The sequence below is a fragment of the Lissotriton helveticus genome, chromosome 4_1 (genome assembly GCF_964261635.1).
Source record: "Lissotriton helveticus chromosome 4_1, aLisHel1.1, whole genome shotgun sequence".
NCBI classification, from domain to species: Eukaryota; Metazoa; Chordata; class Amphibia; order Caudata; family Salamandridae; genus Lissotriton; species Lissotriton helveticus.
In genome coordinates, this window is record NC_136063.1 from 1,325,567,759 (window position 1) to 1,325,581,524 (window position 13,766).

The following is a 13,766-nucleotide window of genomic DNA, read 5'->3' on the forward strand; positions in this document are numbered from 1 at the left end:
TCCAGTATGGTAATTCCCTTGTCTAATTCACTATGTTGTTACTTGGAATCTGTTGATATGACTGGAGTCGAATTAATTAATTATTCCAGTAGAAGAAACTTCTGACAATAATTAGACTAATCAGGTTACTAGATAAACATTGATAATCACACGGAGAGAGGATACTGTTATGTTTAATGATTCCTTTTCTGCAGAATTGTCTGAGTGGGCCCACCACCCTTCAAAAGTATGAAGATACGGTGCACAAAGAGGTGCATTCATGCAGAAGGGGGCCAATTTCGCTATATAGTTCTGTGGTGAGCTTTGTTGTTTTAGTTTACAGGTTGACAATTTCTTAGTCACTTAAAGATTTTCATCAAACTGACAAACAAGCATTTGCAGACCAGTTTGTGGCCTTGTTATGCCTCGTCAGTGAGGTATTGCTTGAGTCCTATGGGACAGTGAGTACAGCCCCCATGTATGAGCAGAGGGTGTGTAGGCGTTTCACGGAAAGGATAGAGATATGTTAATTTTGAATGTTGACAATTATATTTCAATACTAATAACAGGTGAAAATGTATTTGAGGGGGAGAGATTTCAGTGTAGAAGTCCTTTACGATAACATCATGGTTAAATGTATTTTATGCTGTTGGTTTATAGGCAGCTACCCAAATCAAGGCACATACTTCCATAGATGTAAATATGCTAAAATATGCCCCTAATCTGTTGTGCTTTTATGATAATGCATACACTTGGTAAAACAATATGGCTTAGCAAAAAGGAGCCCTGGTAAAATGGCAGGCATAAAATATACTCTGTTGCAGTTCTGCCGCGTGAGTTCACCTGCAATGGTCCACTTTTTAATCTTGATTTTGAATGATCCAGTCTAGAGTACAATTTTCCATCCTTTTTTGGCTGAAAGGCTATCAACCGAAAAGCCATAGGTTTTACAAGTAGCTCTGTTGAGAAATTCATGAAATATAACAGCCCTTTAAGATTTCACTTGATTCTCCAAAGCATTAATTCTTAAGAGCAGTGTGGTGATTACATGTTTCTTTAATTGCAAATGGAATCGTTTTATGTAATAGAACTTTACTTTGTGTGTGTTCTGCAGATCATAGAATGCTGTTCGTTCATATTGCTGTTACCTTGCTGATCTGCTGCATGCACTTTTCTTCTTACGAAGTTACTTCAATAAATACTTAAGAACAACCTATTTGTATCCTGTCTTCTAAAGAGGTCACCACAGATTTGGCGACGAGAATGGGATTCAACAGGTGTTGATTCACAGAACAGGAAGGAAGTTTGTAGAGATTATTGGTGGTTGGATGCTTGGTCAAATTTGGAGGGAGAAGGTGTACAGGGTGTTGCAGGGTCTTCTCAAGGTGTAGCTATGCCTGGTATCAGTTCTTCACATCTTGAAAGTGCCTCTGGTATTCCTGACTTATCTGTTCCCGACAGTAGCACTTTGAGTGGTGTTATCTCTGCTCCTGTTACTTCCACTAGTGGTTCCACTCAAGTACCAGAAACTCCTGCAGCTGAGGTTTCTCCTGTTCCATCTGCAGTTGAGTTACAGAATGCTGGACGTATTAAGTCTAGCAGCTTTGGAAGATCTATTCGTATTCCAAGTAAATTTAATGATTTTGTGCGTTTGTAATTTTCTGATTATTTTGTTTTCTCCAGTTATAAAGAAGGGGGATGTGTGGTGATTATATGTTTCTTTAATTGCAAATGGAATCGTTTTATGTAATAGAACTTTACTTTGTGTGTGTTCTGCAGATCATAGAATGCTGTTAGTTCATATTGCTGTTACCTTGCTGATCTGCTGCATGCACTTTTCTTCTTACGAAGTTACTTCAATAAATACTTAAGAACAACCTATTTGTATCCTGTGTTCTAAAGAGGTCACCACAAGCAGGCAAGCACCAGTGTACGCATAATAAAGTTGTGAATCACTTCCATAGGGCTGCTTTCAGGGTTTGTCGAAGTGAAGAACCTTCTGCTCAGGAAGCCCAAAAATCAACTTTCCAACCCCCTAGTCCAATGGGATGTTATCTATTTTCTCTGTGGCTGGTCAACTCTTGCTGATTCAAGACATAAACAACAAAGCACTCTAAACATAAAAAAAACGAAACACAACAATGTGTGGCAATATCATTGCTTTTGGTGCTCTTTTTATGTAACTTACCTAACAGTATTATAATGCAAAGTAGAATGGCAATGAGCGCCCCAGTACTGAGGCCGGCAGGAAGAAGCAATGCCTCGGCATTACAGGACTGCATATTGCCCTGGTTATCGCACGCGCACACTCGTATTGTCAGGGTGCCAGTGCTGCTCTGGATAGGGTAGTCGTTGTCAGATATCACCACAGGTAGGAGGTAGTTACTGATTTCGTGTCGATTGAAGCCATTCCGTCGGGTTACAATCCTGGCGGTGTTATCTGTAACAAAATTGAGAAATTATCACAAAAACTCAAACGCTTACTAACCATGTTTTTTTTTTTCTTTGACCGGTCTAAAATAATACATACAGAAACCGAAAACATCTTTACATACATTTACACCTAAGGTTTATGTACATCCACACCTGTTCATGTGTGTCGCTCATTTCACTAATTGCCCAATGTCATTTCATTGGATTTATTCGGTAATTTGCCTTTTAATAAATGCAAACTTTAAGTAATACAGTTGAATCCTGCACGAAGTTGTCAATGAAAACATATAGCATGTGCAGTTTGCCTGCTGCACATTAGACTACTGGGCGGTTTTGCAGTTAAAGCATTCTTAACTGCTGTGCAGATCAGCACTGTATGTTTAAAGATCACCCTGGCAGTCTCTCAGAGAGACATCCCATCTGGCGCTCTGTGAGTTTGTACTGCTCCCTGTTCCTTTGGCCAAATGATGGGGTGAGTGCACTCAAGGAAATATGTACAGTTCTTGCTCATCAGCTCCCTGCCCGCCACAAAGGGCATGTGCACAGTTTTCCTGGCACACAGCCATTCTTCATGCCCCTGCATGGTCTTGAGCAGCTAGCTGTAGGTGCCGTCCAAGACTTACCTTCTCTCGGGGGCCCTCGGGATTGGCATTAGACACTGTTTCCCCATTCTGAAGTCCACCATCCCAAGAAGGTTTCAAAATGTCTCCAACCTGTGAATGCTGCGTCATAATGATGCATGCTCATTATTGGCCGATGGGAAATTCCATATTAGTGTGGTGTTGTCAGCATGCAACTGCGGGAGCACCCCCATAGGAACTGAGCTTGTTCCTGCGTCCCATCTAATCCATTTTACATTGCATTGTGGTAAACGCACTTTGGCGTATTCCCGCATCTCTGTTTCCAATACAGTAACACCCACTACCTTGTTTCAAAAAATTACAATAAGCACCGCCTTCAGACAATTTCTTTGTGCAAATCGTACCCATCTATTGCATAGTTTGATTAAAAAAAAAAAATCCAATACTCCAGAAAGGATTGTGCAATCAATTACTTCATTATACTGCAGTGCGACAAATTCAACACTTCTAAGAGAATACCTACATGCATATGTAAATAATAGCATATTATACTCTGCTTCCTAGAACGTCCATAGAAATTCACCCCAGCAGAATTTACGTTAGTCTGTCTGACAGCACAACCTTCTTCAAAAAAACAGTAAATATATTGCTAACATTTTACTTTTGAATACATTCAGGTGCTTGCCTCATGTTGCGCTGCTCTCTTTTTATGACCCAACGCCGCTGTTTCAGCCCTCAAACTCGTAAAAAGAGGAGCTTTTTACGACTTGAGGTAAAGCTTTCAATGATCAGGGGCTCATATTTGCAACATTATTTCCTTTTTATCGTTTTAATTTTACCTGACATTTAATAAGACTCAGTACTAAGCATATACCTGTCATCTATTTGATATACTGGTGTAATATAGGACCGTTTTTATTTTTGTGCAAAATAATAAAATACATTATGTTACGAGAGGTATAGTGCTCATGTGATTCAAAAAACGACTGTAAAAGTCTTCTTAAACTCAGATATTAAGAATGGACTTGCTGCTTTGATAAGACTGAAGGTGTCCCTAGCTCACACGTTTTACCAATCTTCACTTTGTAGCGTCACTGATAGTTATGAAAACATTTTTATTTCATTCATTTTAGATCTTACAACAGACAGCTCGAGCTGTCTCCAAGAGCTTAGATCTTAGGCCTCTTTCAGGAACAGGAAGCAGGCAGCAAGGAGCCAGGCTCATTCCCCTAAGCCAATCACAATGCTGCAATTGCAGCATTGTGATTGGTTTGAGCAACGTGACACGGCGCTCAGCCAGGGGCTGCAGGAGTGGCCCTGTTCTGCATGCAGTTTATAATGCAGCCTGCATGGAGGAGTGGGAAAGTGCGCATGACTGGTTTGGGTGGCCCGAGAGGGCTGACAAAACAGTCACTGCTCACTTTTAGAAGTGGGCAAACAACTCCTCCACTGCCCTACTCGCAGGGCAGAGCAGCCCTGCCTTCCCGCCCACCGCAAAGCAGCCAAACATAAAATGATAATAACTGAAAGTTATTATCATTTTATCTTTTTGCATCTGCACTGCATGAAAGCAGTGGGTCGACGCTCCACCGCCATAGCGAAGGAGCCGGCCTTGGTTGGCGGTCTCACCCTTTACACTATTGTCTATAGGAAGTTACTCAGAACTAGGCCCAGACGAAATTTAAATCACGTTATTCCTATCACTCAGAATTCCAGCAATTATGTCCTTGGATCACATCATGTAATTGCCACTGTTCACAGAAAAATTATAGCATGGGAACAATGTGAACATCCAGAATGCAAATGGCTGTTGTTTATGACAATTGTGTATTTTGCGCTATTGTTTTTGAACAATAAGTGTCCTCGCATGAAGCATTCTGTGAAAAAAGGCAGAGCTTAGTAACGAACTTCTATTTCGTATAAATCTGTTTAATTTTGCATAATTTCCCCACATTTTCACGAAATTAGGAAAAAGAAAATTATGTGAATTTCACACACCTATTGCCTACTCAGAACCTCTTGGTGACTAACATTCCATTATTCACATTTACCCATCTTTAATTCCATGACTTGGGGCTTTCTGCTTGGAGAAGACACAGGTACCATCCAATAGCTGAGCTGCAGTGTCAACAGTGTCTGTCATCCAATCAGAGGGACTGTAGCATAGATGGTAGGAAGTGTCTTAAAAATCAATGCGAATAAAGAAAGATGCAGGCTTCAAAGAAGATTGGTCTTTTCAATGTGGATTCCATCGACCCCGCTGCTGTCTTCCTTGCTGCTAGCGCTCACTGAGTGCCATTTTCCTTGCTGCTGTTTCTTTTCTGGAATGCACCATCCTTCCTCGCTGGCGGCCATCACTGACCACCTATTATCTCTACTGATGGCTGCGCCAGGGTTACCAATGTGCCTGGACAGAAGCTGCAGATTAGTTCCTGGTGTTTCATTCCCAGCATCCGAAGCCTCGTCCTCCTTCCCCATGCCACCCACCACACACTGTTCCATAGGTAGCTCTCAACATGCCCCGACAATTACCCCGGAGCGGGTCATACAAATACTGTCCTTCTTCCTTCACTTCTATACTGCTGATAGCACTTCATGTGCTGTATATAGGGAAAATACGTTTACTCAAATTAAGGCACTCCATTTACATACTTTCAGGAGGGTGGAAACCTCAGTGTGCCTTGAAGGACTTCAACTCTTGACCTGGCCAACACCACTTTGTTCAGGGAAGAAAGCTCTACCCAACTAGTTATCCCTGGCATGCTAACAGTTTTTGCAGCCAGGAGATAAGTGCAACATAAAAAAGCCCATGTATAAAAAGAGAGACTACTCTATTAGACATGCCATCACACTTGAATCAGTGTTCGGTAGTGTACATACAGCAAAAACAGGGATTCATAGTGATGGGTGAAGGATAAAATAACACGCTATTTGTGTAAAATAATCAGATGCCTCCTACCAAAACGAAGAATTGTACATGCCAGCGAGCTGCAAAAAGTTGAAGGGTGTCATCATGCTGTTTAATTGTGGCAATGGAGAGAGGAGCATGTGCTTGTTTACCATATCACACAGCCCAACTTACACCCATGTGAGGATTGCCTTGCAGCACAAGAAACAAATTCTAATTCATTGACTCATTCACTCAAGCTCTCATATACATGCACACAGAAATGCTCTCTCTCTCTCTCTCTCTCTCTCTCTCTCTCTCTCTCTCTCTCTCTCTCTCTCTCTCTCTCCCTCTCGCAGGCTAACAAAAATACACTATCTATCACTCACAAACATTTCTTGCACTCGCACTGACGGGTCAGTGTTCGCAGGTTTGTTTCATAACTGTTGTCCAAAGGTCTCTAGTGTACAGGATAAAGTGCAAGGCAGGGGAAGGTGGTTTGATGGACTTACATTTAATGGCACCTCTTTGGACCTTATCTCAGGGGGGAGGGGCAGGACTTGACTTTATTTTATCTCCCTCTTTGAGTGTAGGGCACAATCTGCATTGAGGTGCCCAAAGGGTTGTCAGTGTGCTGGTAGTTTCACCATCTTCCTTCTATGCATATGTTTGTTGCAAATATTATTCTTGAATAGTTTAACAATTGAAATCTACATTTGAAGTGATAGCGTCTTGTATTTATTAATTTCAGTTTATATTGCAAGGGAGAATTATTGTAGGTCCTTATTTATTTCCCACAAGTTTTTAAACTGATATTGACGGAACATTTGCGGTCAGGCTATTAAAATACTTGCTGGGTGGCAAACCTAATTGCGGGTTTTGATTTCGAGAGGGGCACAAAGTTGTTGCTCTTAAAAAGCTGCATATTTTTTTCTTTTCCCTTTGACGTTCAGGCTCATTGTGTGATTACCTGGTATTACTCATTCAGGTGGAGATTCAACCTTGTGATTCAAGTTACTCACAGATCTCTACAGGAGATGTATTTGCCCATTGAGAGATTTGCAGCAGCTGTTTGACATTGCTTTTGCTCCAAGGACGTTGTGAAGTTTCCTTTCATTCTAGGAGGGTGCCTTCAATCAGGACACCCCACAAACCTGAAAGATGCTTAAAAAAGGGCTGTCTGGCCTAGAGATAGACAGACCTTCTCAGGGGTGTTAAGATCCAATGTATGGGCTCTGGGATTGCCCGGATTTATATATGTGGCTGCTTTGAGGAGCAACTGTCTGACTGTGCTCCATCTTCAAATTAAGAACATGTGTCACTGCCCAGGAGTTGTGCATCTGGTTTCTGGGAAGTTAGAAATGGTACAAGGCAGGTAAGATTTGGCCAATGCATTGCAATGAGCAAAATAAGGTTTGCGTTTGAGTGATGAGTGAAGAGACACTGCTGAAGACTTTCGAGACTCAGTTGGGGCTTGTTGATTATTTTGCAAGTGATATGTGAATGGGGTGCTGAGAGATTGCATGGGCTGTGTTCTAGGTTGAGTCTTCAGAGTTGCCCATCAATGATCTTTGAATAAATATCGCACATGCCCCCATCATTTGAATATATGTTTTTAGTGCTCATCAAGACAGTCTGCTTTAACTACCCTGTATATGCATTCTCCCACAATGTTAGCACAATCAACTTAAGAAAGCTAGGACCAGCTGAATTTCCTGGTTTTTCCACCAGCATGGCGCTGCTTTTTTTTATCCATGTGCAAGCAATGCATGCAACTTTAGAGGATATTTTAGCACAGGCGTATTTTGTAACTGCAAAGGGATGAAAGGATCCTCTATGCCTTAAGCCACAGCTTTCCAAACTTTTCATGTTGGGGACACACTTTTTGGAAATGCATCATTTTGGGACACAGTAAGGCAGTGTAGCGAGCGCGCGTAGCGAGCCCGAAACACCTAAGGGGAGTTCGCGGGGTTCTCTGTCTTACTCCCTCTAGCTCCCTCTCTCTCTGTCTTGCTCCCTCTAGCCCCCTCTCTCTCTGTCTTGCTCCCTCTAGCTTTCCCTCTCTCTGTCTTGCTCCCTCTAGCTCCCTCTCTCTCTGTCTTGCTCCCTCTAGCTCCCTCTTTCTCTCTGTCTTGCTCCCTCTAGCTCCCTCTCTCTCTGTCTTACTCCCTCTACCTCCATCTCTCTCTGTCTTACTCCCTCTAGCTCCCTCTAGCTCCCTCTGTCTCCCTCTCTCTCTGTCTTGCTCCCTCTAGCACCCTCTCCCTCTGTCTTGCTCCCTCTTACTCAATCTTGCTCCCTCTCCTTCTCTCTTGCTCCCTCTAGCGCCCTCTCTCTCTGTCTTGCTCCCTCTAGCACCCTCTAAATCCCTCTCTCTCTGTCTTGCTCCCTCTATCTCCGTCTCTCTCTGTCTTGCTCCCTCTAGCTCACTCTCTCTCTGTCTTGCTCCCTCTAGCCCCCTCTCTCTCTGTCTTGCTCCCTCTAGCTCTCTCTCTCTTTGTCTTACTCCCTCTAGCTCCCTCTCTCTCTGTCTTACTCCCTCTAGCTCCCTCTATCTGTCTTACTCCCTCTAGCTCCCTCTCTCTGTCTTACTCTCTCTAGCTCCCTCTGTCTCTCTGTCTTACTCCCTCTATCTCCCTCTCGCTCTGTCTTACTCTCTCTAGCTCCCTCTCTCTTTGTCTTACTCCCTCTAGCTCCCTCTCTCTCCGTCTTGCTCCCTCTAGCTCCCTCTCTCTGTCTCACTCCCTCTAGCCCCCTCTCTCTATGTCTTACTCCCTATAGCTCCCTCTCTTTATGTCTTGCTCCCTCTAGCTCCCTCTCTCTCTCTGTCTTACTCCCTGTAGCTCTCTCTCTCTCTGTCTAGCTCCCTCTCTCTGTGTCTTATTCCCTCTAGCTCCCTCTGTCTCCCTCTCTGTCTATCTTACTCCCTCTGTCTCCCTCGCTCTCTGTCTTACTCCCTCTAGCTCCCTCTGTCTCCCTCTCTCTATTACTCCCTCTGTCTCCCTCGCTCCCTGTCTTACTCCCTCTAGCTCCCTTTGTCTCCCTCTCTCTCTGTCTTACTCCCTCTGTCCCCTCACCCCAGCTTACAGGGCACATATCTATATCCTAGACTACTTCGATTCAAAATTCTCCTCTTGAAAACTCGTTCACTCCCCTGCGACACACCCACCACTTGCAGGCGACACAGTACTGTGTCTGGACACACAGTTTGGAAAGCTGTGCCTTAAGCATTGCCTAGGACAGGGCTGTTTTCTGCGGGGGCATTCCCAAACGTATTGTCTTTATCTTCCTATTTTCTGAACCCATTTCTATTGACTTTTAGGACTCTGTGCACTTTACCACTGCTAACCAATGCTAAAATGCTTGTGGAAAAGGACTGCTGTGCTTCTGAAATGACTGCCACTCTGCTGGACTGCTGCCCTGCTGGACTACTGCCTTGCTGGACTGCTGCCTTGGTGGATTACTGCCTGCTGCCTTACTGCCTGAGTAAGAGGGATTGGACCTGTACCTGTACCTGAAGCCATGGCTCCCAGAGTGAACCCAAGGGCTAGTCTGCTGGCCTCCTCTTCGGAGTCACAGGGACATACGAGGCTCCCTACCACCTGAACCAGAACCCAGATCTAACTGTAGTAAGATCCTGAGACCCAAGTGGTGTGACCTTCAAGTCCTGGATCCTAGGTGGGACCTCAGAGGAGATGAATTGAAGTTTCAGAGCTCTCCACATTCATATACAGGCCTGTTGCCACCAACACTTTGCAGCTCACCCTACCCGCCAATGGAAAATTGGACTTCAGCAACAACCATCCACAACGCCAGGCCTGCTCTTTGCCCTACATCAACAACCATCTGTGATGCTTTCTTTCTTCTTGTGGCCCGCTCCGCCAAGAACAGGACTCTGCGCTGAAAGAGAAGGTAGTGTTTCTGGAGGACTAACCTGGTCCCTGTATCCATCACATGCTCCATCGTAGTAGGCTTGAACTTGTGATGAAGTCATTTTATTTTTATATGTTTTTTACTCTTTGGTGTTATTATTAATGACAGTTTTGCTATATTATGTTGCCCTAAAAACTCCGGTTTCACACTTTCAATAAAGTCATAATTTGATACTGTAGAGGGAACTACTCTTCAGCAGCGTATTTTCCTACATTTTTCAACACTCGTTTCACCACCTAGCCACTCATATTCACCTCCCATCTTACACTCAATCTCACACCCACCCATACTGAATAGCTCACCCATCGACTCATTCACACAATTCAAATTCAACCCACCTACTCGCATTCACAGGGATAATTAAGAGGTTTTTAAGTGCTGCACTTTGCTATTTAGTCAATGCAAAGTGCTCCAGTTCATATACATTCACCCACCCATGCATTCACCAAGTCACTTCTATAGTGTAATTTAGCCAGTCGTCCATTCACTCAGCTACTAGCACTAACCCACTCTCTCTCCATCAAACACCGTCGGATTCCTCCTCAAAATTCACCTAACTTCATCTACCTACCTACTGGTAATCTCCCACCTGTACTTTGCATACCCGCTTACATTAAACCACCAACATGCATTCACCTAATCTCTCACATTTTTTCCACAAACATATATTCACTTGTTAATATTTTTCATCTACCACTACAATTTGCCCACCACTCAAGCAACCCATGCATTCACTGACTCACTCATCCACAACCACCTATACAAACGCAAACTGCATGCAATGTTAATCAATTTCACTAAAAACAAGTCAGACCTATTGGTTTTGTCATTTTGTTTGGGAATAGTATTTTGTAGTATGTAAGTAATACTACTGTAGTACTATATCACATACTACATAATGCAGTTGGTAAACAGACAGACCCCAATGTCTTGAGGAAACATACAGGACCTGATTCAAAAAGCAACATTTACATGTATATATTTACTCATGTGTAAAAATACCACTGCAAGTTCCTGTAAATCTACCCATATTCGGTATTCAGAATTTTCCAACATAGTTGAAGACCTAAGTGTACACCTACATGTCTACACCCCCCAATAATCCTCTAACATCAGGATTTATGGCTGTAAAGGTAATCTTGGTATCTGTAGGAGATCTCTGTGTGGGAAAGTACAAGGAAACATAAGGTGTTTATTATATTTTTTTAAAGAGAAAGATTTTAATATAAAATGTAACTGTAAAATATTTATAAATAGTTATTATTAAAACATAACAGTTAAAACACAATCTTACACCACGTTCTTTCATTAAATTCAATGGTATTGAATAATTAATTTAATAAAAATATATTTATTTAAATTATAAAGAATATTTCTTAAAGAATAATTGAAATAATCACCTACAATAATATTTGTCTCTAATATGTATTACATTTTGTGAAAGGAATGTGTAGAATTAACTTAAATCATTTAAAGTTTTCTAACAAATTTAATTGTATTTATTAACATTATTTCCCATGGGGTGCTTGAGGTGTTAGTCTCATTCCCTTTTCCTATTTTTGATGGGAGTGTGTTGAAGTACCTTTAAGTGGCCATGTATGTTGCTCGATTGCTTGATTACAGTCATGGCTGAGCTTCAGTACATTTACTACTGTTTTGCAACCTTTAGAACCGTAGTAACTTTAGAAGTGTAGTTTTTGAATAGCAATGGGCTTACTCTTTTTTGGGTGAGTGTTTGTAGTACGAATTTCCTTCCTAGATTTACTTACTTTTCCATAATCCCTTCCCATTTTGTGGTAAGTATCCATCATTTTTCAGCCACTCCCCCTTGTCCCTCCCAAATTTACTACCAATATATAGATTCAAAGTATGAAGAACTCTGCCACCATGCAAACATCTTTGCACAGAAACGTCAGCAGTGGCAGAGAAGGAGGTCTTCGCGTAGGTTAGTGAATATCATTTTATATGACGTGAGTAGTACCACTGCAGTTCTAGTCAAATACTACAAGATGTAGTTTGTGTATAGTTCCATTGTTTATCATTCGTGTTGCCATCTGTGCTTTTAAAAGTGAAGGTTACACAGACACAAAACATTTAAATGTAAACACCATATCAAATAAAGTCAGGAACCAAAGACAAAAGTGATAATGTTAGGAAGAGTATTTCAAGTTGTGATCAGTTTGTCATGTGATGAGATATGTAAGCCGCAACACTAGATGTTGCTATTCATGTGGTTGAGGGTTACAGAGGCAAACATTTGTGACAAAATGTATCTTCAATACTTCATCTAAAGATACTTAAACAATGAAGCATAAATCCAGAGTCTTAAATTAGCAATTCCCACTAATAACTCCATTTTAGTAATTGCATTTCAGCAACTGGTAACAATGAACTCCACACATTTCAGAAGATTAGCTTGTGGAAATTGGGTTTCTTTACTTTTTCACTTTTTGTCTGGTGTGAAATTAATGACATTTTTAGCTTCTGCAAATGGACATGGTTTTCACATGCAGAGACGTGGTAATGGCTTATTATTTGATATGATAATAGGAATTTCTTGTCAATGGAAAAATCAAGATAAATGCAGACAAAAGAAAACCACTTTTTGGACATAAATTTAGATTTTTCACTCACAGAACACCTCAAAATAAGAGCTGTAGATTTTTTCTCCTTACATAAAAAGTCATGTACTCAATTATGCTAATATTTTCTTTCATGGCATGCTGTCTTGGTTATTTTTTTGGGTAGCTTCATATGGCCCTTCTTATGTTTTTTTAATCAATGCATATATATTTGTATGTATGTTTGTACGCATTTGGTATTTCTCGAGCGTGAACCTAGCAAAAAGGCAGCAGAGTGCTGTGCAGTATCAAAGACAAGCATAAAGTAAGTGAGTGATAGGAAAGGTAGCTGAGTTGGGGACGGTTAATGCATTGTGATGTGGTGTTGTTTAAAGAGGCGAGTCTTCAACTCTTTCCTAAATTGTAACAGTGTTGCGGCTGTCCTAATGTACATGGGTATGTTGTTCCAGATCCTGGGTGCATAGATGGAAATGACTTGCTGTCTTGCTTTTTCTTATTTACACTTCTGAGGCTGTAGCCTTATAGTGTCTTGGTGCAGGTGTGCTAGGAACCGCTAGAGACTGTGAGCTTGTTTGCAAAATAGGCAAGTTTGCTGGTCGTAATAGCTTTGAAAATGATGCAGCTAGGTTTGTAGATGGTGCAGGTTGGCAAGTGGAGACAATTGAGTTCTGCCAGGATGGGGGTTAGTATTTAGGCCCTGATGAGAGATGCTGTGGGTTGTTGGATGGCCCTAAGGAGTGTCAGTAATCAATGTGCTTGGCATTCAATTATAGCGGATTGGATAGGTTATGCAGCAAGGGCAGTGTTGAATGTCACTGAATAATTCCTGTCGGAGAGGCTTCAGACCTAATCAATGTGGAAAAGATTAAGCTGCTGGAAGAGAATGAAGCATGCTAAAGAAACACTATGGGCCCTGGGATATTTCGAACATTCACCATTTTACCTGCTTATATAATGCTTAATTGGCGTAGTTGATTTCCATCTGAAAATCAAACATTTGTTTGTGTAATGCAATATTTGCAAAATTTTAAATTCTAGTCATTGAACAAGTGGGCAGAAGGAATAAGCAAAGGAGAAAGCCTTCTGCTCTGCCCTTTTCATATTTTTACTATTCAAAATGTTTGGATCCTAAGGTATTTGCAGATTTTTCTTTGGTACTAGTGATCCAAATCTAAAACCAGTTCAGACGGTTTGCAATCTGGCATCATCTTTGAGAGTAACCTCTCCTTCACTCCACATGTGAACTCCGTCAGTGATATCTTGCATGAAGTTCTGCAAAACCATCAACATTGGCCTCCTTAGAATGTGACTACCAAAATTTGAAGAATTAAAAATCATGACAGGAGGCTCGTCTGTGGCCTCACACATAAA

General features: G+C 41.7%; 1 protein-coding gene across 1 annotated transcript in view; it reads right to left on the reverse strand.

The window, feature by feature from the left end:
- Positions 1 to 13,766, reverse strand: part of LOC144827510 (cadherin-10-like) — a 727,722-nt gene that overhangs the window by 19,120 nt on the left and 694,836 nt on the right. Inside the window, exon 11 of the mRNA XM_078685792.1 lies at positions 2,168 to 2,419. Within this exon, the coding sequence (XP_078541918.1) occupies positions 2,168 to 2,419 (252 nt within the window). The remainder of the gene's footprint in view (positions 1 to 2,167; positions 2,420 to 13,766) is intronic.